Source organism: Lissotriton helveticus, chromosome 3_1 (assembly GCF_964261635.1).
Source record: "Lissotriton helveticus chromosome 3_1, aLisHel1.1, whole genome shotgun sequence".
NCBI lineage: Eukaryota > Metazoa > Chordata > Amphibia > Caudata > Salamandridae > Lissotriton > Lissotriton helveticus.
The window spans coordinates 164,711,595-164,737,203 of record NC_136061.1 but is presented as its reverse complement, the minus strand read 5'-3'; the positions used below and the strand labels follow the sequence as shown (position 1 = coordinate 164,737,203).

At 41.2% G+C, this 25,609-nt stretch overlaps 1 protein-coding gene across 2 annotated transcripts in view; it reads left to right on the top strand.

Moving 5' to 3' along the window:
* The window catches only part of LOC144824457 (myeloperoxidase-like), a 432,332-nt gene that overhangs the window by 355,609 nt on the left and 51,114 nt on the right, over nucleotides 1-25,609 (top strand). For both annotated transcript variants that reach the window (XM_078683553.1, XM_078683554.1), the window contains 2 exons: nucleotides 397-557; nucleotides 7,210-7,468. In XM_078683553.1, coding sequence (XP_078539679.1) covers nucleotides 397-557; nucleotides 7,210-7,468 — 420 coding nt within the window. The remainder of the gene's footprint in view (nucleotides 1-396; nucleotides 558-7,209; nucleotides 7,469-25,609) is intronic.

The window sequence follows — 25,609 nt, the reverse complement described above, 5'->3', positions numbered from 1 at the left end:
TGCTGTATCATTGTTGTGGGTTGCACGAGTGCTGCAGTTCACTTGTGACATTTTACTTACACGCCCTGTGTTTACTTTGGGTAACATGTCCTAGGGACTTATAGGTAAGTTAAATATGCAAAACAGGGGGATGTAAATTTCATCATGTTAAAAGGCAGAGCACTGGCACGTTTTTCCCACTGGTTATCAAGGGTACAGTGCACAGAGTTCCATAGCCAGCAAAAACAATCAAGGCAATAATCCAGGGCAATACCACGCAAAGGATGGTAATTTCCAACACCAGTCCTGTCTGAATTCCATGCAGCCTTAGCTGTAAAAATAATACTTTGCTCTGTACTATTGTTGGTATTTGACGGGACTGCTAATCGTGTGTATAATGCTTTTCTTTACATCAAGGCGATCCCAGGACGAGTGAGCAACCAGCCTTCACAGCCTTCCACACACTTTTCATGCGAGAACACAACCGTGTGGCCAGGGAGCTGCAGCGGATGAACCCTCGATGGACAGGAGAAACGCTCTACCAGGAAGCCAGAAAAGTTGTAGGAGGCATTCTCCAGGTATTGCAGAAAGTACATTAATTTGACTACATTTGGAACCCTGTTGAATTTGTGTTGTTAACTCCAAAAACAATCACCTTATGTGCGAGCATAACACATAAAAAGGGTCTGTACATAACAGAGAACTTCGGATTGAATACTGATGCAGCGCTACTCAGGAAATATCTTCTAATATTCCATCACCCTTCGCTGAGGTGCTTAATCATACTTTTACTCATCAGTGGGGTCCATAACACCGAGAGTCACTCGTACACACTTTCTTTCTACTTCATGGATTGGTGAGACTCAAAGGAGAGCTGCTGGATCATAGCGGAGTGTCTAAATTAAAACTAAATATTTATAATATGTACACCTGCAGTTTAAATTGTTTTGACCATGGTTTTATCAACGAGACAATTTATTCAGACACACCACCATTATTTGTCAATGGATCTGCTAGTAAAAAAATAGGCTAAGGATAAACAAGACCAGCTTAATTCTCCATTTATCTAATTTTTATTTAATGAAAATCTTCTAGCATGACCGGTATTTATTCACTTTATTTATTCATTTAATGTAAAATAAATTTATGGAAAAGAAAGAATTTTAACTCATACATTTGTATTCATTTTAATTCAAAGCTCAGAAATAAGCACATTATTATTGAAATTTGTTATAATCTATGAGTAATGTCTCCCTATGTATGTTCCTGCCATCTAGGTGATGTCTATTAGAATGCTTCAGTGCTGTGATGTAATATAGAATGTTCAGTACTGTGGAGAAACTAATGACAGTTAAGATGGGGCTGAGCTACCTGCTGGCTGCTCCTGGTGGGGCTAGACTTTATTAGATCTTGACTAATTTAACATCTTAATAAATATCACTTAAAATATACCTGCTTGCCTGGACTAATTTACAACATTTTGATGGCGACGATTTGAACTTACCCTCTACGTGCTCAACTGGATTTTCAGCGTCACAGCTACCTCTCTAGGATTTCAACTCAATACTTAAACAAGATTCAAGCGACAAAAAGGCAAGTAGTTTAATTCAATTTACTAACTTATTCAAAGAAGACCCTGGCACCTAGCCCCACCAGTGACCATTTCACCGGTCGCCCCCAACGTCTCTATGCCAGACTTCTCTTTCCAAATAACAATGATGGACACCTTCAAAGTTTCTATCAAGCTATTGTTCAGAGGTGTTTTTCAAATTCCAAGTAACCTATCTACACTTCGAACATCATCTTATACTCTATAGTGTAATTTACACAGCTTCTCCCTGCAAACAACCTCCTCCATTTATAAAGACATATAGGAAGCTATCTATTCAGCCTTGTCCAAGCATCATTTCACACAGAAAAGGAGCCGTCACACTCAGTAAGCCCTTTTAATTCCAAAACACAAGTCCTCATATTGACATATCTATTTGTTTCAAAAGCGGGAACATTCTTGTGGAGTCAAGGTGAATAGTGTCGATAATGTCTTCATCTGAAAATTTTGTCAAAAAAAAAAAAAAACTCTACTGATGACCGATATATTCACTCTACTTAACATTAAACATACTTAGAAATTACAAAAGTACATTACCGACGAAATATGTCAAGCTACATACATCGGATGTTATTTCATACTCTAACACTCACCGTCCGGTTAACGGATGACGGTTGAATTGTCAGTTGATTTGCAGTGATCTCTGCCCTTTCCCTGCCTCAGTTTGATTGATGACGTCTTCAAAGGGCTTCCAGGAGTTAGCGAAGTGAAGCTCTTCTCACATTCTACTTCTGTGATGTCAGACTTTGAGTCACTGCCTTTGTCCAGCAAACCTTCGCCGTGAGCCATCTGGTGAAGACGTGACAGCGTGATGCTTGCTGCGTGCTGTCGTCACTGATTTACGCTTAACGTCCAGTTTACTTTCAATGTGTTTTTTTTTCCTTGCCAACAGCGTTTCCTACCGAGTATAATGAAACATATTAAGTTTCTAATAATTTGCCTACTTTATTTACGGAGGTCTCAATCAAGTCTGCCATCACATCTCTCATCATCCTACAGCGATAGGCACGCTTTTTCATATTTACCTACTTCATTTCTTCAAATTTGCTACAGCAAAAGGCACGTTATCTGTTCCTCGAAGCCTTACATCCCACAGGTCTTCAGTATGTTTTCTTCTATATTCTTCGAGACAAGGTACTGTAAACACCCTTATGCACATATTCAAACAAGACTAATGCTGCCATCTAGTGGATATTTTACACCAGCTTCTCCTTTAGGAAGACAATATTCGATCTAGTTCAAGTAATTTCAAGTCTACCTACTTTTCATATCGAAATAAAGTGTAGTAACTAATTGATCTAAATATAAATTAATACTGCACTTTAGTACTGTTTCTTAGCACTCAGTACATGCATTCATTAGAAATGCTTTCAATTAGATTTTCAAGTTATGTACATATATTCTAAAATGGTTTCAATTTATAATTCAACTTACCTGCAGGTGTGCTAATTTTTCAATTATTTATACAAGTGCATATGTACAATGTTTCTTAGTTAGGAATGTACATTTCAATTCAATTTTCAAGTTATGTGCATGCGTTCTAAAAATGTTTCAATTTATTATTCAACTTACCTGCAAATGTTCAAAATTCTATTATCTATATATGTAATTTTTTTATAATGTTTCCTATTTGGGAAGGTACAATTCAATTCGATTTTCAAGTTACGTGCATGTGTACATTTCACTTCGATTTTCAAGTTACGTGCATGTGTTCAAATTTTCAATTATCTATGAATGTGCATTTTTACAATGTTTCCTAATTGGGAAGGTACATTACAATTCGATTTTCAAGTTACGTGCATGTATTCTAAAAATTTCCTTAGGGAATACACGTTTCAATTCAATTTTAGACGGCACAAGAGGAAATATTTCTCAATATTTAAGTCACATGTATTGCTGTGAGATACTTAGAGTAATCTTATTTTCAGTGATCACACAATATCTCAAAGCTTCCTAAATATCAATGTTTATTCAATTGTGACATTTGTGAGGTTTTCACTTAATATTACCTCACTTATTATCAATATTCAGCCTTTAGATTATCGAAATGGATGTATTCCTGTCAATATTTCAATGTATTGATTCAACCTCTATTTGCTGAATGTATCATCTAATTAACTACTATATTTTATTCTATTTTGTTGTTGATATAGATATATTCCTATCAACATTTCAATGTTTTATTAACGTTTTAGGTTCTCCATCCCTTTTTCTACCTTTAGTTCTCCAGGTTACTTAAAGGAGTTTCAATTTCTATTTGCTCAATAATTATCTTATCCTTAAGTTAATACTGTTTATTGAATAGTATGAGAAGTCACTAAAATGTTCCTTTTTATACTTTCATTCAAATTTTCTACTTTCTTCTTGACGTCTTTCTCCTTACACACTCTTCTTTGAGTTAATTGTGTGAGGGGTGGTTGTTAAGATGTTCTTTCCTTCTTAAACTTCTATGACGAAGAGGAGGAGAGAAAATAGTATATTAATCTAAAGAAATGTATAGAAATGTATGAGAATGTCTATTTCAACTCCACATACTTTATTGTGCTTTCTGACACATTTGCCTGGCCAGTAGTTGTGTCAGCGAGTATTGATGAGTATGTATACTCTTCTCTTACAGACTTATATTTTAAAATTTTCCGTTCGCTTTCAGAGAAAAGGAGATATGTTATAATCTATGAGTAATGTCTCCCTATGTATGTTCCTGCCATCTAGGTGATGTCTATTAGAATGCTTCAGTGCTGTGATGTAATATAGAATGTTCAGTACTGTGGAGAAACTAATGACAGTTAAGATGGGGCTGAGCTACCTGCTGGCTGCTCCTGGTGGGGCTAGACTTTATTAGATCTTGACTAATTTAACATCTTAATAAATATCACTTAAAATATACCTGCTTGCCTGGACTAATTTACAACAAAATTGTAGGACACAGATATTAGCAAAGGACATAATAGTTCCCAAAGTTCATCACCCTATTCTCTCTAGCTATTAACCTCATCTAAAGGCTCTGTACTCATTCAAGAAAAAGTTAAAGTTCGGAAAATGTCAAAGTCCTTACGCCTCATGAAAGATTCAGCATTCCGGCAGCATGTCAGGATACACAGATGGAAATTGAAGAAGAGAGTTTTTTCTTAAGTCCGGACACACTCTTTTATAACCTTTTTCCCTACTTAATCTATCTACAAAAGTAACTATCAGTGTCTTTAACAGTTCTGATTGGTCAATCCAAGGGGTGGATGAGCATAACCTCATCATCTTATTGTTTAATTTCAGCTAGATCAGCTCAATGAAAATGGTCTTTGTCCTTATAATATCCGCTGCACCATGTCCTCAAACTTGTTAGTTTTGCTTCTTTTCCCACGATTCACAACACGGATATCCATTTTGTTGGCAGTCTGCTGGACTTTCAGGGCACAGTGTCCTTGACCCATTCTGCACATGCACAGGCAGCTCATGCTCGTCCACAATTCATTTCACGCATGCGTAGAGCATTTCAATCTCGGAGTCACAGAAACGTCCATTTTATTCTAGGCCGCACGGGCCAGAACGGGAACTAATATAGAAACAAACACAATTAAACATTAATTGTTGAATTATAACCCTTCTGTTTACCTCCCCCCTTACTAAGGTATCCCTGTTAGTTATTACCTAGCAGATAAAGCAACATATATGCGTGATTTACTCACCATTCTTCATCTTTTATGCCACAAATAGACAGACAAAAAGCATGTTCATCCCGCTTTTGGTTAGTTTATAGCTGCTGCATTCATTCTGAACGTAACAACATCACTTAGTTAGTCGATTATGGTTTGCAACACGAGCAAATTAGTTTCACACATATATTTGTGTGTGCATTCTATTCTATGTTGATTAATTTTCAAAACCACACAATTAGTTCATATTATTGTTATGAGAAAGTGACTTCGAGAGGGGTATACAAAATTTTGTTTCTCCTCCTCACTCCATCAATACCATGGCCTGAATAGGGCTAGTCGTAGTGTCTGGCAGTTTTATGCACCCTAATTGCCAGTTCCCACCAGTGAAGCATTTTAAGGGGGAAACAACCGAAACAACACACCCTCAGCAATGTGAGCCCCAACAACGCAAGTGCTACCACACTTGCCTTAACCACACATTTGTTTGGTTAAGGCATATGCACGGTCCTGATGTCCGGTTTTAGCGGGCCCAGGAAGAGGAAGGATCGGGAGAGGATGTGGTGAGGAAAGTGAGACTGGGTTTTGGAGAGGTGGAGGTAGTTTTTAAGGGTTGGGGGTTCACTTTGAGTGCTGGGGGTTCAGGGGAAGTTTTTAGGATTCAGGGGGTGGGGTGTCAGGGACGTTTTTAGAGGTCAGGGGGTTGGGATGTTTTTAGGGCTTAGGGGAATCAGGGGGTAGGGCTAGTTGTTAGAGCTGTGGAGGGTCTGGATGTTTTTAGGGCTGGATGTTTTTAGGGCTTGGGGGGAGGAGCTTGGTTTTCAGGAGGGAGGGTGTAATGTTAGGTATCAGGGTGGGAAGGAAGGGATAATTTTTTGTGCTGGGGGTCAGGGAAGTTTTTAGGGCTCGGGGGAGGTGTTGGTTTTTAGGAGGCAGGGGGATGTTTTAGGTCACAGGGCGGGGAGTAAGGGGTACTTTATTGTATTTACCTGTGCTGGTTTTAGGGCTCAGGGCAGGGGCCAGGGATGGGGTTAGTTATTTGGGCTTGGGGGGCGTTTTAGGGATTACAGCGGGGGCAGGGGTCAAGGCAGAGGGGGTGGGGTCAGAGTAGATTTTTGCCCTTGGGGCGTTTTAAGAGTCAGGGCGGGGGCAGGGGTCGTAGGTTTTATCCACGCATTTGTCTTTGCCGTACATGTCTTAACACATATTTCCTTCTAAATGCATGTGTGATAAAGGTATATGCGTGGTTAAGACTTGCGTGGTTAAGACCACATTGTACAGCCATGCGTGATTCTGTACAGTCCAGATACTGACCCCGATGTTAGCTGCACCAGCTTTAGTGTCGATCTCAGAAGATATATTTCACAATATGATTTGACTGAATTAACTTCTGCAAGAAGTATGAGGGAGAAGAATGGAAGCCTTTTAAGTATTAACCTGTGCATTTGTATTGTAGTATCTGGTTGAATGCCATTCGTAATTGCAGAAAAGCAGGACAAACCAACACAGAAAGCTAAACCACACATCCACCTTTAAAGCCTGTTGAACTGCAGCTTTCTTGGTCAGTCCTATTTGTGAGTGAGTCAAAGAGCAAACAAAATAATTTCCAAGCAGGGTGAAAGGGAACCTGTGCTGGTGATACTATACTGTGTAACAATGAGAGTGAAACTGTCCTAGTGATACATTACTGTGCAAGATGAAAGTGAACCGGTGCTAGTGATACTATACTTTATAACAGTGAGATTGAACCTATACTGGTAATACTATACTGTGTAAGAATGTGAGTGAACCTGTGCTGGTGATAATATACTGTCTAACAATGAGAACAAAGCTGTGCTGGTGATACTATACTGTGTAACAATTAGAGTGACCCTGTAGACACAATGCAGTCTCATATTGGATAAAACCCTGAATTCACGTATTATCTCTTTGTTTTTTATTTTATTTGTTGTAATATCTGTTTGCTTCCAGCAAGTCACCTGCAATGAATTCATCCCCCTTTTGCTGGGCCCTGAAGCAACCGCACAAATTAATGGTACCTCACCGGGATACAACGAGTCGGTGGACCCACGAGTAGCAAACGTGTTCTCCCTCGCCCACCCCTTTGCTCATGCCTCCATCCAGCCAATGATCTACCGCCTGGGAGATGGGTACCGTCCGCTGACCGGGGCAGCTTCTGAAGTTCCACTCAACATGACTTTCTTCAACAGCAGGATGATCGTGAGTGACGGTAAGAAAGTACCCCACATTTCTTGCCAGAACATGTCTTACAAGTCCTCCACATGCACAGCATACTACAAAGAGGTAAGGGACAGAGAGTTTCACTGAAATTCTAGTGGAAGCGTGCCCAACATACTTCCCTGGGGAGTCATGACCAGGCAGTGATGGGTTCATGTGCTAGGGCTAAACCTATCAATTATATTTCCTTACCAACTTAGTAATGATGATAACAATGTTAGTGGTGGCATAGGACTGTCGAATCTGGGTTGCCAAACCAAAACATGTCCACAGGAATAAAACGCTTCAGAAAGCATGTTGTAGGACTTGGGAGGCAACTCTCAGAGTCATATCTTACACGGATGCTTCCTGATGTTGAGAGCGACTTCGCACTATCATTGACACCTAACTTGAGATGCTACAACCTTACATGGTTTTTCAACTTAAACTCTCCTCTACAGGTATGAGGAGAGCGCCATTCCTGACTTTCTTTTGTTTGCCCACTCTAACACAGGGTTCCCTGAATACTTCTACATTTCCTGTTTTCGTCTGAAACGTCAACACGTGCACAAGACTTCTAACACCCTGCTTCAGCCATCCCCGATACTTTGAGAGCGACTTCACAGTATCTTTATTGCTCATTGAAGACCCACCTGACTCTTAGTTCGCGACACCACAATGTTACATGGTCTGCAACTTATCTCTCGTCTACTGGTCTGTGGTGAGTGACAGTCCGGACTCTTGTTGCCCACTCTAAGACATTCTTTAACTATGGGTTCCTCGAAAACCTCTACATTTCACGTTGATTTGAAACACCGAATCGGGCCCGAGATGCTGCCCCGCCTTCGTGATTGTTGAGTATTACACCAGATTGACTAACCTCAGTCACTACTGTCCTTGGACACCCTGGTATCGGGAGACCCATCCCCTCTGCTGCCTACTTGTGCCTTTGGTCCCTCGTAATCCTAAAGTGCTCTACCCTAACCAATCATGTCAGGTCCTGGCCTGATCGTCAATTGGGATAACTCTTATACTCTAATCTACCCCTCCAACCTCTCCAAAACCGCTGCTAAATCATTCTAGCATGCCACCCTAAAAAGACACCCGGAGACGTTGATATCCGACTTGCGTTACAACGCTGACATCAGCACAGTCATTAATGATCTTATCTTCTACTCCAGAAGAATTGCCTCCTGGCGCAAAACCTTTACGCACCTTCTCAATGTTCACTCTACCAGGAACATTCCATCCGGCACCAAGCTCACAATAGCGCCCTCCTCCACCCTGTGTGCTGACCTTACTATCACTCTCTACAAAAACGGCATTGTTCTAATCCAAGCCTCAACCAATAGCCTCAGTAAATTCACAGACCTTTTTACCCTCCTCAGAAATCATGTGCACGACACTGACAGCCTAACGTGCCTAGCCACCCACATACCCCATCTCCAAGAGCTTCCGTCACAGTTCATCCCACCCCCCCAGCATGTCGCCTGACCCTGGCTACAGAATCTCCCCTACACCTATGATCTCCTCCCACCTAGCACCCCACACTGTCTGTGAGACTAGTGTGCTCCCAAAGACCTCTTATTCAGGCAGAGCTATCCCTCTATTGATTCTCATCACTGATCACCCTAACCTTTATGGCACGTCCCCTGGCACCTCCAACAGGGTCCCCCCTAGTCCCCTGACCACCTACCCGCCAGCCATCAACCCGAGCCGTGAGTGTGGTACGCCTCCAATTTCCCGCGTTTCAGCTCGAGCCAACCCTTCTCCCCTTCTACCTAACCATGCTGCCTGTACTGCTCCTGAACCTCTGCCCCCCACCCCCTAGAACGCCAGCTTATACCGATCTTGAAACCCTACACTCCAGAGTGGCTAAAATAACCAAGAGCATCCATATCTCCATTCTGGAACTTATGAATCTCCTTCACCTTGCCGAACTCTCCCTTGCTAACCTCAAGCCCCCGCTGATATCCACCCCCCCCCCCTCACTGGTCACAGAGCCTCCCAAGCACCCTCTACCGCTACCCTTGAGACATCTTCACCCGCCCAAACAATCTTGCCACCTTTCAGAGGAGAATTCCCAAGCTCCTGCCCTCTCTTACAACTCTGCCACTGTCACCTCAACCCCGCAAGACCTCACGGATAACGAAATCCTAGCCATCCTCCAAGACCACAATCCTGCCCAAATCATCCCTTGTTCACGTGATGCGAGTCCCGAACATTCCATCAGCCCCAACAGGCCAGCTACCCACCGTAACAGAAATGTGGTTAAAAGCAACCTGGCACCTGTACTCCTGTCCATCCAGACCCCCGACACTCCCCCAGACCCCCCTTATCAGGTCTCTTAATCAACTTCCGATCAGCAGTTAAGCATGCCGTTGATATTGCTGATCTCATCCTGAACAAAAACTTAGATCTAGCAATACTAACGGAATCATGGCTTAAGGAATACTCTTCTCCCTGTCTAGATCTATTAGTCCCTCCCAACTACAATATTGCTAGACTCAACAGACAATCAAGCAGGAAAGGAGGAGGCATCGCCTGCATCTACCGCTCCAGCCTCCTTGTCACAGAACTCACGGCAGACACCACTGACTCCTGCGAATACCTCGCCCTCTCCATTTGCAGCAACTCATTGCATCTGTCCAATTTGCACATCTTTTACCACCCCCCAGGTTCGAATGACTCTTCCACTGATCACCTCTTGGAAATCATCACAACTAAGAATTCGTCCAACGCTAAAGAGGTTTTCCTCGGCGATTTCAACCTGCACTGGAACGACCCAAAGGATCCCCACGTCAACGCCATCAAAGATTTCCTAACCGATCAAGCCCTGACTCAAGTTTGATCTCTGCCAACTCACTCAAACGGGGCCACTCTGGACTGGATCATTGCCAAGGAATCTTCAGTTCAGCTTATCTCCATTGACCCATGTGACTGGTCTGACCACCATGCCATTGCCTTCCTTTTACCCGGGATCCACAAGACAGAGGCACTGCGACCGGTGATTGCGAAACGCTGGATCAGAGACACCAAGAACCTTGACCACAGGAAACTGGAGCCTCGCTGCAAATCTGCCACCCCTCACCCCTGCAAATAAATACGGCCAGTGACCTCAACGATCATTACTCAGCAACTATATCGAACATTCTGGATGACCTTTCCCCACTAAAACTAAAAAGAATACAAATCAAAGACAGAAACCCCTGGTTCTCTGGATCCCTCAACATGGAGAGAAGATCCCTCTGGCAATCTGAGAGAACTTGGAGGCAGCACCCCTCTGCTGCGCATCTAAAACTTCTCTGCCAGGCAAGAAACTCCTATAACAAGAACATCCTCAATTTAAAGAAAGAGTACTTCAGATCAGCCGCGGCCGGTAGTGGGAGTACCGGCCGGGCGGTGACGTTGGGAGGGGGAGGGGCAGGGTGGGGGGTAGTAATGTATGGATTACAGACTTTAAAAGGTAAGTAACCATAAAAATAAATAAAACTAATTTTGTTGCACACAGTGCATCGCATTTGGTGATGCAGTGTGTGCAACGAAATTTGTTTTATTTATTACCTTTTAAAGTCCGTAATCCATACATTACTACCCCCCACCCTGCCCCTCCCATTCCCCACGTCACCGCCCGGCCGGTACTCCCACTACCGGCCGCGGCTGCTTCAGATCGGAACTGGGGAATGCCACGAATAGACCCCGCAAGCTTTTTGAACTGATCAAACACCAATCAAATAAACTGGTTAAAACCCTGAAAGAAGCTCCCAAGTGTGTAATATCATCTGAGGAATTCTCCTCCTTCTTCGCAGATAAAATCACTGCTTTAGGAAATTAACACAGTACTGCTACATTCTTCTCAACCCCTTCCTGACCAGCCCCCCTTTCCACGCCACTCCCTCTGGCCTCTCCTAAAAACCAAAAACAGGGGGGAACTATTTTACTAGTTCCACCAAGTTGCACAGCCATAACCACCGTATGAATCCAATGAATTAAATTTCAACCATGTTCATCTTCATTTTTAACCATTTTTTAGTTTTGATCCGTTTCATTCCTTATCCTTTTCAAGCATTATTTCAATTCGTTTTATTCATACACTTTCCGTTACTGGGATATTCAAACAAACTCCAAGGCACAGGTTGATTCCGCATATCATGATGTTTATTTAAAAAAAAAAAACAATGCATTTCGGGATATAAAAAATCCCTTCGTCAGGGGCATCTAGAAAACGATACAAAGTGCTTCATATTAATGTTTAGACCAACATTATTAATCTTATGCAATTTTGTAAGTAATGTACAACTCATATTACTCAAAGGTGTTCAAAGGGGTAAACAACATATATCACATTTTTATGTCACGTTTTTATACACTTACTTCTGAAATACATAAGTAAAGTCACTACTTGGGCGCCTATATCTGCAGCTCTGTTAATGTACGAAAATGCATAATCTAACCCATCCCTTTTGAAGTTAAGCTTAATTCTCATATCTACCACCCAGCGGGATTCCTGCTTACCATGACATGCCTTTTTTCTTCAAAAATGTAACTCCATCCAAAACACAAAAGGTCCTAATCATGCTCTTTCTCTAGTTCCGGCATGTTGCTTTTCCGAGCATGCCAAAGCACAAGCTTTTCATTTAACGCAGCATTTCTACTGCTTGTGAAACCCCAGTTTTTATCGACTCTCCGCCCTGGTAAATTACCCTCAGGTGTTCAACTCACATTCACCTTAAGCCTAAACTTCAATCCGCTGCATACACCCAATGCAGCAATCCCACATCTATTGTGCAAGCAACTGCATCTCCCAGCATGCACTTTGTCAACCTAGGTTAAACTATGGGTTTATCAAAATTATACATTTCCGCTCAAAACTGTTTAAACATGATCGCAAAACCCAATGGAAAAATAATCGACCTTTAAATCCTGTCATTAATAAGTACGATGTGAATCTGAATGCATTAAAAAAAACGTATTTTCATTACAGTTTACATAAGCATTCCTTAAACTTTCCTTTTGCGTATTTTTTGAACTTATTAGCTAGCTATGTTCGTCTTAAGCACTTATTTTTACTAGATCGGAAATACAGTTCCTATGCCATTGTCACTCTCGGTTGCTTGCTCTTGTCTCCAGTTCTTGTCATCCACGTTTAATTTACTTTTCAACCAAGTTCGTAATCTTTATTTACTTCATTTGCCTTCAGGGTGCAATCTCAACAAAATCGAGACGAATAATTCTTGTTAAGAAGTTCATGTGGTGAGATGCACACCAACTTTTTTTCCATTATTTGTCATGTTTAATCCGATTCCACTTTGCAAGCGTGCAAACTTGTTTTGCGCTTCGCCTCCGACGCTGCATTCAAAACAAAAACAGGGGGGAACTATTTTACTAGTTCCACCAAGTTGCACAGCCATAACCACCGTATGAATCCAATGAATTAAATTTCAACCATGTTCATCTTCATTTTTAACCATTTTTTAGTTTTGATCCGTTTCATTCTTTATCCTTTTCAAGCATTATTTCAATTCGTTTTATTCATACACTTTCCGTTACTGGGATATTCAAACAAACTCCAAGGCACAGGTTGATTCCGCATATCATGATGTTTATTTTAAAAAAAAAAACAATGCATTTCGGGATATAAAAAATCCCTTCGTCAGGGGCATCTAGAAAACGATACAAAGTGCTTCATATTAATGTTTAGACCAACATTATTAATCTTATGCAATTTTGTAAGTAATGTACAACTCATATTACTCAAAGGTGTTCAAAGGGGTAAACAACATATATCACATTTTTATGTCACGTTTTTATACACTTACTTCTGAAATACATAAGTAAAGTCACTACTTGGGCGCCTATATCTGCAGCTCTGTTAATGTACGAAAATGCATAATCTAACCCATCCCTTTTGAAGTTAAGCTTAATTCTCGTATCTACCACCCAGGTTGATTCCGCATATTATGATGTTTATTTTAAAAAAAAAAACAATGCATTTCGGGATATAAAAAATCCCTTCGTCAGGGGCATCTAGAAAACGATACAAAGTGCTTCATATTAATGTTTAGACCAACATTATTAATCTTATGCAATTTTGTAAGTAATGTACAACTCATATTACTCAAAGGTGTTCAAAGGGGTAAACAACATATATCACATTTTTATGTCACGTTTTTATACACTTACTTCTGAAATACATAAGTAAAGTCACTACTTGGGCGCCTATATCTGCAGCTCTGTTAATGTACGAAAATGCATAATCTAACCCATCCCTTTTGAAGTTAAGCTTAATTCTCGTATCTACCACCCAGCGGGATTCCTGCTTACCATGACATGCCTTTTTTCTTCAAAAATGTAACTCCATCCAAAACACAAAAGGTCCTAATCATGCTCTTTCTCTAGTTCCGGCATGTTGCTTTTCCGAGCGTGCCAAAGCACAAGCTTTTCATTTAACGCAGCATTTCTACTGCTTGTGAAACCCCAGTTTTTATCGACTCTCCGCCCTGGTAAATTACCCTCAGGTGTTCAACTCACATTCACCTTAAGCCTAAACTTCAATCCGCTGCATACACCCAATGCAGCAATCCCACATCTATTGTGCAAGCAACTGCATCTCCCAGCATGCACTTTGTCAACCTAGGTTAAACTATGGGTTTATCAAAATTATACATTTCCGCTCAAAACTGTTTAAACATGATCGCAAAACCCAATGGAAAAATAATCGACCTTTAAATCCTGTCATTAATAAGTACGATGTGAATCTGAATGCATTAAAAAAAACGTATTTTCATTACAGTTTACATAAGCATTCCTTAAACTTTCTTTTGCGTATTTTTTGAACTTATTAGCTAGCTATGTTCGTCTTAAGCACTTATTTTTACTAGATCGGAAATACAGTTCCTATGCCATTGTCACTCTCGGTTGCTTGCTCTTGTCTCCAGTTCTTGTCATCCACGTTTAATTTACTTTTCAACCAAGTTCATAATCTTTATTTACTTCATTTGCCTTCAGGGTGCAATCTCAACAAAATCGAGACGAATAATTCTTGTTAAGAAGTTCATGTGGTGAGAAGCACACCAACTTTTTTTCCATTATTTGTCTTGTTTAATCCGATTCCACTTTGCAAGCGTGCAAACTTGTTTTGCGCTTCGCCTCCGACGCTGCATTCAAAACAAAAACAGGGGGGAACTATTTTACTAGTTCCACCAAGTTGCACAACCATAACCACCGTATGAATCCAATGAATTAAATTTCAACCATGTTCATCTTCATTTTTAACCATTTTTTAGTTTTGATCCGTTTCATTCTTTATCCTTTTCAAGCATTATTTCAATTCGTTTTATTCATACACTTTCCGTTACTGGGATATTCAAACAAACTCCAAGGCACAGGTTGATTCCGCATATTATGATGTTTATTTTAAAAAAAAAAACAATGCATTTCGGGATATAAAAAATCCCTTCGTCAGGGGCATCTAGAAAACGATACAAAGTGCTTCATATTAATGTTTAGACCAACATTATTAATCTTATGCAATTTTGTAAGTAATGTACAACTCATATTACTCAAAGGTGTTCAAAGGGGTAAACAACATATATCACATTTTTATGTCACGTTTTTATACACTTACTTCTGAAATACATAAGTAAAGTCACTACTTGGGCGCCTATATCTGCAGCTCTGTTAATGTACGAAAATGCATAATCTAACCCATCCCTTTTGAAGTTAAGCTTAATTCTCATATCTACCACCCAGCGGGATTCCTGCTTACCATGACATGCCTTTTTTCTTCAAAAATGTAACTCCATCCAAAACACAAAAGGTCCTAATCATGCTCTTTCTCTAGTTCCGGCATGTTGCTTTTCCGAGCGTGCCAAAGCACAAGCTTTTCATTTAACGCAGCATTTCTACTGCTTGTGAAACCCCAGTTTTTATCGACTCTCCGCCCTGGTAAATTACCCTCAGGTGTTCAACTCACATTCACCTTAAGCCTAAACTTCAATCCGCTGCATACACCCAATGCAGCAATCCCACATCTATTGTGCAAGCAACTGCATCTCCCAGCATGCACTTTGTCAACCTAGGTTAAACTATGGGTTTATCAAAATTATACATTTCCGCTCAAAACTGTTTAAACATGATCGCAAAACCCAATGGAAAAATAATCGACCTTTAAATCCTGTCATTAATAAGTACGATGTGAATCTGAATGCATTAAAAAAAACGTATTTTCATTACAGTTTACATAAGCATTCCTTAAACTTTCCTTTTGCGTATTTTTTGAACTTATTAGCTAGCTATGTTCGTCTTAAGCACTTATTTTTACTAGATCGGAAATACAGTTCCTATGCCATTGTCACTCTCGGTTGCTTGCTCTTGTCTCCAGTTCTTGTCATCCACGTTTAATTTACTTTTCAACCAAGTTCGTAATCTTTATTTACTTCATTTGCCTTCAGGGTGCAATCTCAACAAAATCGAGACGAATAATTCTTGTTAAGAAGTTCATGTGGTGAGATGCACACCAACTTTTTTTCCATTATTTGTCATGTTTAATCCGATTCCACTTTGCAAGCGTGCAAACTTGTTTTGCGCTTCGCCTCCGACGCTGCATTCAAAACAAAAACAGGGGGGAACTATTTTACTAGTTCCACCAAGTTGCACAGCCATAACCACCGTATGAATCCAATGAATTAAATTTCAACCATGTTCATCTTCATTTTTAACCATTTTTTAGTTTTGATCCGTTTCATTCTTTATCCTTTTCAAGCATTATTTCAATTCGTTTTATTCATACACTTTCCGTTACTGGGATATTCAAACAAACTCCAAGGCACAGGTTGATTCCGCATATTATGATGTTTATTTAAAAAAAAAAAACAATGCATTTCGGGATATAAAAAATCCCTTCGTCAGGGGCATCTAGAAAACGATACAAAGTGCTTCATATTAATGTTTAGACCAACATTATTAATCTTATGCAATTTTGTAAGTAATGTACAACTCATATTACTCAAAGGTGTTCAAAGGGGTAAACAACATATATCACATTTTTATGTCACGTTTTTATACACTTACTTCTGAAATACATAAGTAAAGTCACTACTTGGGCGCCTATATCTGCAGCTCTGTTAATGTACGAAAATGCATAATCTAACCCATCCCTTTTGAAGTTAAGCTTAATTCTCGTATCTACCACCCAGCGGGATTCCTGCTTACCATGACATGCCTTTTTTCTTCAAAAATGTAACTCCATCCAAAACACAAAAGGTCCTAATCATGCTCTTTCTCTAGTTCCGGCATGTTGCTTTTCCGAGCGTGCCAAAGCACAAGCTTTTCATTTAACGCAGCATTTCTACTGCTTGTGAAACCCCAGTTTTTATCGACTCTCCGCCCTGGTAAATTACCCTCAGGTGTTCAACTCACATTCACCTTAAGCCTAAACTTCAATCCGCTGCATACACCCAATGCAGCAATCCCACATCTATTGTGCAAGCAACTGCATCTCCCAGCATGCACTTTGTCAACCTAGGTTAAACTATGGGTTTATCAAAATTATACATTTCCGCTCAAAACTGTTTAAACATGATCGCAAAACCCAATGGAAAAATAATCGACCTTTAAATCCTGTCATTAATAAGTACGATGTGAATCTGAATGCATTAAAAAAAACGTATTTTCATTACAGTTTACATAAGCATTCCTTAAACTTTCTTTTGCGTATTTTTTGAACTTATTAGCTAGCTATGTTCGTCTTAAGCACTTATTTTTACTAGATCGGAAATACAGTTCCTATGCCATTGTCACTCTCGGTTGCTTGCTCTTGTCTCCAGTTCTTGTCATCCACGTTTAATTTACTTTTCAACCAAGTTCATAATCTTTATTTACTTCATTTGCCTTCAGGGTGCAATCTCAACAAAATCGAGACGAATAATTCTTGTTAAGAAGTTCATGTGGTGAGAAGCACACCAACTTTTTTTCCATTATTTGTCTTGTTTAATCCGATTCCACTTTGCAAGCGTGCAAACTTGTTTTGCACTTCGCCTCCGACGCTGCATTCAAAACAAAAACAGGGGGGAACTATTTTACTAGTTCCACCAAGTTGCACAACCATAACCACCGTATGAATCCAATGAATTAAATTTCAACCATGTTCATCTTCATTTTTAACCATTTTTTAGTTTTGATCCGTTTCATTCTTTATCCTTTTCAAGCATTATTTCAATTCGTTTTATTCATACACTTTCCGTTACTGGGATATTCAAACAAACTCCAAGGCACAGGTTGATTCCGCATATCATGATGTTTATTTTTAAAAAACCCAATGCATTTCGGGATATACAAAATCCCTTCGTCAGGGGCATCTAGAAAACGATACAAAGTGCTTTATATTAATGTTTAGACCAACATTATTAATCTTATGCAATTTTGTAAGTAATGTACAACTCATATTACTCAAAGGTGTTCAAAGGGGTAAACAACATATATCACATTTTTATGTCACGTTTTTATACACTTACTTCTGAAATACATAAGTAAAGTCACTACTTGGGCGCCTATATCTGCAGCTCTGTTAATGTACGAAAATGCATAATCTAACCCATCCCTTTTGAAGTTAAGCTTAATTCTCGTATCTACCACCCAGCGGGATTCCTGCTTACCATGACATGCCTTTTTTCTTCAAAAATGTAACTCCATCCAAAACACAAAAGGTCCTAATCATGCTCTTTCTCTAGTTCCGGCATGTTGCTTTTCCGAGCGTGCCAAAGCACAAGCTTTTCATTTAACGCAGCATTTCTACTGCTTGTGAAACCCCAGTTTTTATCGACTCTCCGCCCTGGTAAATTACCCTCAGGTGTTCAACTCACATTCACCTTAAGCCTAAACTTCAATCCGCTGCATACACCCAATGCAGCAATCCCACATCTATTGTGCAAGCAACTGCATCTCCCAGCATGCACTTTGTCAACCTAGGTTAAACTATGGGTTTATCAAAATTATACATTTCCGCTCAAAACTGTTTAAACATGATCGCAAAACCCAATGGAAAAATAATCGACCTTTAAATCCTGTCATTAATAAGTACGATGTGAATCTGAATGCATTAAAAAAAACGTATTTTCATTACAGTTTACATAAGCATTCCTTAAACTTTCTTTTGCGTATTTTTTGAACTTATTAGCTAGCTATGTTCGTCTTAAGCACTTATTTTTACTAGATCGGAAATACAGTTCCTATGCCATTGTCACTCTCGGTTGCTTGCTCTTGTCTCCAGTTCTTGTCATCCACGTTTAATTTACTTTTCAACCAAGTTCATAATCTTTATTTACTTCATTTGCCTTCAGGGTGCAATCTCAACAAAATCGAGACGAATAATTCTTGTTAAGAAGTTCATGTGGTGAGAAGCACACCAACTTTTTTTCCATTATTTGTCTTGTTTAATCCGATTCCACTTTGCAAGCGTGCAAACTTGTTTTGCGCTTCGCCTCCGACGCTGCATTCAAAACAAAAACAGGGGGGAACTATTTTACTAGTTCCACCAAGTTGCACAACCATAACCACCGTATGAATCCAATGAATTAAATTTCAACCATGTTCATCTTCATTTTTAACCATTTTTTAGTTTTGATCCGTTTCATTCTTTATCCTTTTCAAGCATTATTTCAATTCGTTTTATTCATACACTTTCCGTTACTGGGATATTCAAACAAACTCCAAGGCACAGGTTGATTCCGCATATCATGATGTTTATTTTTAAAAAACCCAATGCATTTCGGGATATAAAAAATCCCTTCGTCAGGGGCATCTAGAAAACGATACAAAGTGCTTTATATTAATGTTTAGACCAACATTATTAATCTTATGCAATTTTGTAAGTAATGTACAACTCATATTACTCAAAGGTGTTCAAAGGGGTAAACAACATATATCACATTTTTATGTCACGTTTTTATACACTTACTTCTGAAATACATAAGTAAAGTCACTACTTGGGCGCCTATATCTGCAGCTCTGTTAATGTACGAAAATGCATAATCTAACCCATCCCTTTTGAAGTTAAGCTTAATTCTCGTATCTACCACCCAGCGGGATTCCTGCTTACCATGACATGCCTTTTTTCTTCAAAAATGTAACTCCATCCAAAACACAAAAGGTCCTAATCATGCTCTTTCTCTTGTTCCGGCTTGTTGCTTTTCCGAGCCTGCCAAAGCACTAGCTTTTCATTTAACGCAGCATTTCTACTGCTTGTGAAACCCCAGTTTTTATCGACTCTCCGCCCTGGTAAATTACCCTCAGGTGTTCAACTCACATTCACCTTAAGCCTAAACCTCAATCTGCTGCATACACCCAATGCAGCAATCCCACATCTATTGTGCAAGAGTACTTCAGATCAGCCGCGGCCGGTAGTGGGAGTACCGGCCGGGCGGTGACGTTGGGAGGGGGAGGGGCAGGGTGGGGGGTAGTAATGTATGGATTACAGACTTTAAAAGGTAAGTAACCATAAAAATAAATAAAACTAATTTTGTTGCACACACTGCATCGCATTTGGTGATGCAGTGTGTGCAACGAAATTTGTTTTATTTATTACCTTTTAAAGTCCGTAATCCATACATTACTACCCCCCCCTGCCCCTCCCATTCCCCACGTCACCGCCCGGCCGGTACTCCCACTACCGGCCACGGCTGCTTCAGATCGGAACTGGGGAATGCCACGAATAGACCCCGCAAGCTTTTTGAACTGGTCAAACACCAATCAAATAAACTGGTTAAAACCCTGAAAGAAGCTCCCAAGTGTGTAATATCATCTGAGGAATTCTCCTCCTTCTTCGCAGATAAAATCACTGCTTTAGGAAATTAACACAGTACTGCTACATTCTTCTCAACCCCTTCCTGACCAGCCCCCCTTTCCACGGCACTCCCTCTGGCCTCGCCTAAAAACCAAGCATGTTGCACCGATTTCAAATACTATGACGAAGACTCCGTTGCTAAAATCCTCTCCACCTTAAACCCAAATAAACACTTTAATGACCCTCTACCATCCAACTGCCTCACTGCTGCCTCCCAATCTATGATCCCTAGCTGGACTGCAATTATCAACGCCTCTCTCCAGCAAGGATTGATTCCCGATGCTCTGAAAGCCGGTTAAGTCCTCCCTATTCTAAAAAAACCCTCACTGGATCCTGCCTCCCATGATAACTTCAGACCTATCTCCAACATCCCTCTATTAGCCAAAGTGTTAGAGAAGTGTGTACAACAGCAACTAAGTCAACACATCAATAACTTCCACCTACTTGACGACTTCCAATCTGGATTCAGACCGGGGCACAGCACTGAAACTACTATGCTCCACATCGTGGACGATGCCCTCCAAACCCTAGACCAAGGCAAAACCTGCCTTCTTATCCACCTAAATCTTTCCTCGGCCTTCAACACAGTCAACCATGAAAATCTACTCAAACGCTTTAAACTTAGGATGGGTCTGGAAGGCTCTGTTTTAGAATGGTTTAGGTCCTTCCTCCACAACCGTTCACAGAGATTCTTAATTAACAGCAAACTATCAGTTCCCACCCCAGTCACGGTTGGAGTCCCTCAAGGTTCAACCCTGTCCCCCACCATCTTTTTTGTTTTTTAAATCTTTTTATTAAACAGTCTTGACATAAAGGCACAAATCACAGAATCAATTGAGGTTACATTAAAATCAGGTTATATACAATACAGCAATACAGTTCATTGGAATTCACGGGGATGGGGGATCATCATCATCGGCATCGCAGGGAGGCACACATATATCTCCCCTGTCTGCTTTCCAGGGGGCCCAAACCTTGGACCATTTGCGGGGACAACCCCGAGCCACATAGACTGTTTTCTCCCCCTGCATACATCAGTCTAGATCTTGTTCCCAGGCTTTGACTGTGGGCGGGTGCGGGGCTCCCCAGAGCTATGCAATATTTCTCTTGGCAATCATGCAACCAAGCGTGACCCATTTCGGAGTGTAGGCGTTGAGGTCAGTCAGTTCCCAGATATTAAGGAGGCACCAGGGTGCTTCCGGTCCAAGTTCTACCCCCAACACTTCACTCATAACCGTATGGATTTTGCGCCAGTATTCTTGGATTTGCTCACAGTGCCATAGTATGTGAATAAATGTGCCCAGTTGTGCGCAACCCCTCCTACAAGAGCAGTCAGTCAGCCCACCCATGTGTCCAAGTTGATGACCAGTTATATAAATTCTGTGGAGGATCTTTAATTGCACCAGCCTGAGTCTCGCTGGGATTGCAACTGTCTTAGGAGAGGAGACTGCCTCCTGCCAGGTTTCATCATCTAGTTCTATTCTGTCCTCTGTCCATTTGTCTCGCAATTTTTGTAGAGGGTTGCTGATGTTATTAATACATTTTTAAAACATTAAGGAGATGGCCTTGTCAGGCAGGTGGCCATCTAATAGTCTGTCCTCTAGTGGAGAGGTCTCTGGCGTGTCAGAGTCCTCAGGAATAGCTGTTTGCAGCGAATGTCTGATTTGAAGGTAACAATAGTATTCGGAATCTGCCAGAGCGTATTGAGTTTGAAGGGTGTCAAAGGGCTTCACCCCCCCCAGCACACCAAATGTATTTAACGTGGGAAATCCCTATTAAGTCCCATTTATCAAATTCTTTTGAGTTCCCCATATATCCCAGTTTTTGTGAGTCCCATAATCCCCCACCCTCTTTAATTTACCTAGAGCCGCTTACCGAAGTTCTTCGCACCGCTAACATCTCCTACCATATGTAGGTGGACGACACCCAACTATACATTAAAATCTCTTCACTTGAGGAGATCCTCTCTCTCAATGAGGCCCTGAGGCTGACCGTCCAATGGCTCGCCTTTAACCAACTCAAACTCACCGCAAAGAAAATTGAATTCCTCCTAATATCCCCTACAAAAGCCAACCCCGAGATTCAGTCGTGGATCATGGACATCACAGCCCTAAACTGCCCGCCGACCATCGTGGACTCGGCCAAATCCCTAGGTATAATCCTCGACAGCAACCTGAACATGCGGGACCACATCAACTCGATGGCCAAGTCAGCCAGGTTCCATCTGAGCTACCATTCATCGAGGCTTCCGACCTAAAAATGGCAGTCCAAGCACTAGTCATCTCTAGGCTGGAATATGTCTGTTCCCCTAGCTCCGGTTTACCCAAGCTCTCCCTGGCACCCTTAAAAATATGCCTCAACACGGCCGCTAGACTACTTACCGGCACCAGGAAATTTTACCATATCTCTCCACATTTGAAAGCTTTGAACTGGTTCCCCCTTGAGGCCAGAATACAGCTGAAGTTGGCATGCATCACACACAAGGCTCTATACACACACTCCCCTGCTTATCTGGCACAGAAACTAGTGGTATCTGGAAGAAACAGGGACTCTTGGTCTGCCAGAGACCTCTTGCTCCAACCTGCCCGTTTCTGGAAGAAAAAAACCTACAATCGGGCATTTTCTGGGGCCGCACCAAGAATTTGGAACTCTCTCCCACCCACCATTAGAAGAATCCCTTCTTTGGCATGCTTCAAAAAGCAGGCCAAAACTTTCCTCATGGGTGAATTCCTCATCTAAACTCTGCCGTTAAACACTTCAGTTGTGCCTGACTATACTAAGACTCGTAGTGTCAAATAGGAGGCATAGGTATTCGTCTCTATACATGGTGTAATTCATCAGGACTATCGCCCCTCCCTTGTCCGCTGGTTTCACAACCAACTCATGATTGTTTTTGAGTTGTTCGAGGGCCGTTCTCTTGTCGCTGGTCATGTTCCGGAACCCCCTTGTGTACTTGTATTCGATCTTCCCAACCTCAGTAAGAACCGCCTGCTCAAAAGCCAGAACATTGCAGGAGATGTTTTGGGTCGGTGAAAGTGGACTTTTTTCGTAGGCCAGTGTTGGTTTGGTTGTTGTCCTGACCTTGTGCTTCACCGAAGAAGTCTTTCAAATTTATCTTCCTAAAGAACTGAGATTGTTCTGTGTTGAGGAAGAAAGCATCATTATCTGGGGTGGGTATGAAGCCTAATCCTTTTGCAAGAACGGCCTCTTTGTCCGTGCTGAGTACGTGGTCACTCAGATTCACGATATTTGTCATTCTTTGCTCATTGTTAGGTGGATGCCCCTGCCCCTGCTCCATGCCACTGCACCGTAGGTGGTTGCCTCGTCCTCCCATTGAACCCTGGTTGTTCTTCTTGGTTTTTGTCTGCCCCTTCCTCTCCCTTGGCCCCTGAATAAAAAAGGCTGCTTGCGGCCAGTACCCAAAAGGCTGCATCGGTGGTGCGAACATTGGTTAGTTAGGGTTCTGATATCTCCGGGTCTGTTTTTCCCCGTGCTCTCGTCACTGCTGCTGTCACTCCTTTCCTCCCCTGAGCTGTAGGTCCAAATCTGGGGTGTAGGTCTGAAGCGTGGTTGGCATCTTGGTGCTGGTTGTTGTTGGGGTTTTATCATAATATTCATCAGTTGTGTATGGGTACACTGTTTCCCGTTTGAATTTCTGGACATCCTTCTGTAGGTTAGTGATCTTTAATTGTGTCAGGTACTCCCTGTATGCCGAGTGATCGTTGTTTATTTCCTCAAGTTTCTTCTTGAAAACGGTCACATGAACTGAGGTCTTAAGTTTGCTTTCTCTCTGTATTTCTACCAGTAGCGCATCTGTTATCTGTCTGGCCATGACCTAGCCAGTCCTTTGCGCAGTTCCAAGCAATGCTGGACCAGTTGATCCTGACCTGAACTCTTTATTATTTAAGAGTAATCTAGGTTCATTTGTTACCACGAGTCCTCGTGGTGCCGTGTTTTTCCTCAAGTATTCCACCATAAAGCCCCGTGCAGGTCAGTACAGATTTGTTCCTTCTTTTTTGCTAATAAGCACTCCCACTCATCAGAGTTCTTGATTGTTTGTGACACTACTGCTTCAGCTAAGATGGATGGGGTTCTCAGTATGTCTGCATAAGTGCTCTTGTCGAAAGCCAATTCGGTCTCCATGTTTATAGTATTTGGGTAATGCGTTACAGGGTGGAGAGAATGTCACCACCTTAACACGGTGAAGGGAGAATAACGTCCCAGATCACCGTTGACCTATTTTAACACCATACATTTGCTCCTTGAATAAACACAGTTTAGTGACAGATGTAATGGTTTTTAGATCACCTCTCACTTTCACACAGCCACCACTTAGCTTTAGAAGTCCATCCCTGTCTCCAGGTGTATGCCCGCCCTCTATCAAACGAAGTTTTTAGAGGGTGAGGACAGCCTATGAGAAAGCATGACACCGGGCGGTGTGTGAGGCCAGTCCCAAACTTTTTATGAGATGCCCCCACTGATGCTGCATCTCAGTATAACTCTGTAGGAAGCTGTAAGAACCTACACTAGGGGCAGCCCATTTTGTGTTTACAAACGAGAAAGACCACTATATTTCTTTAGGATTCTGGTTAAATTGAGGTGATGGACTCGTTTCCCTACTTAGGTGTTCTCTTTGATAAAAATCAATCATGGTCCAAATTGCTAGAGGGCAGAGTAATGGGTATGCAGAGAAGTCTAGTGGCACTGAAAATATTTTCTAAAAGATTGGGAGCCAAACCTCTAATTCCTACGACAAAAATCTATCATGCAAAAACAAAGGCGGCAGCGGTGTATGGGGCAGCAGTATGGGGGATGGCTCCAGCGATTCTCTGCGATCCATTGAGAATACATTTTTTAAGTCTTTTACTTCCCTATCCCAGTCATACTCGAACGCTGTGCTTCAAATGGAACTGACTCTACCATACATTATGGATTCTATCAAAATGGAACCACTCCAGTTGTGGCCTTCTAAATGGCGTAGAGACACAGTCCCCCTTACCCAAAATTTAATACCAACTATTTTAAAATTAGACAACTACAGCACGTTTAGGTGGATAAAGTACGTGGAGTCAGAACTAACTGCAATCGGTCTAAGCCGCCTTTTTAAAGATCCATCCACCTGTAACTCCATTACAAAGTGGAAAGTAATTGAGATATTCACTCAGAGAGCCTAATATTTAGGAAGAGAAAAACATTTCCACACACAGTCAGCTCGTCTGTATGCATTAACCCCAGTACTGGAGGAGGGAAGCTATTTTTATTTGGCTGAATTTACATTGCCACATCACAAATATATTTTATTAAGATTTTGCC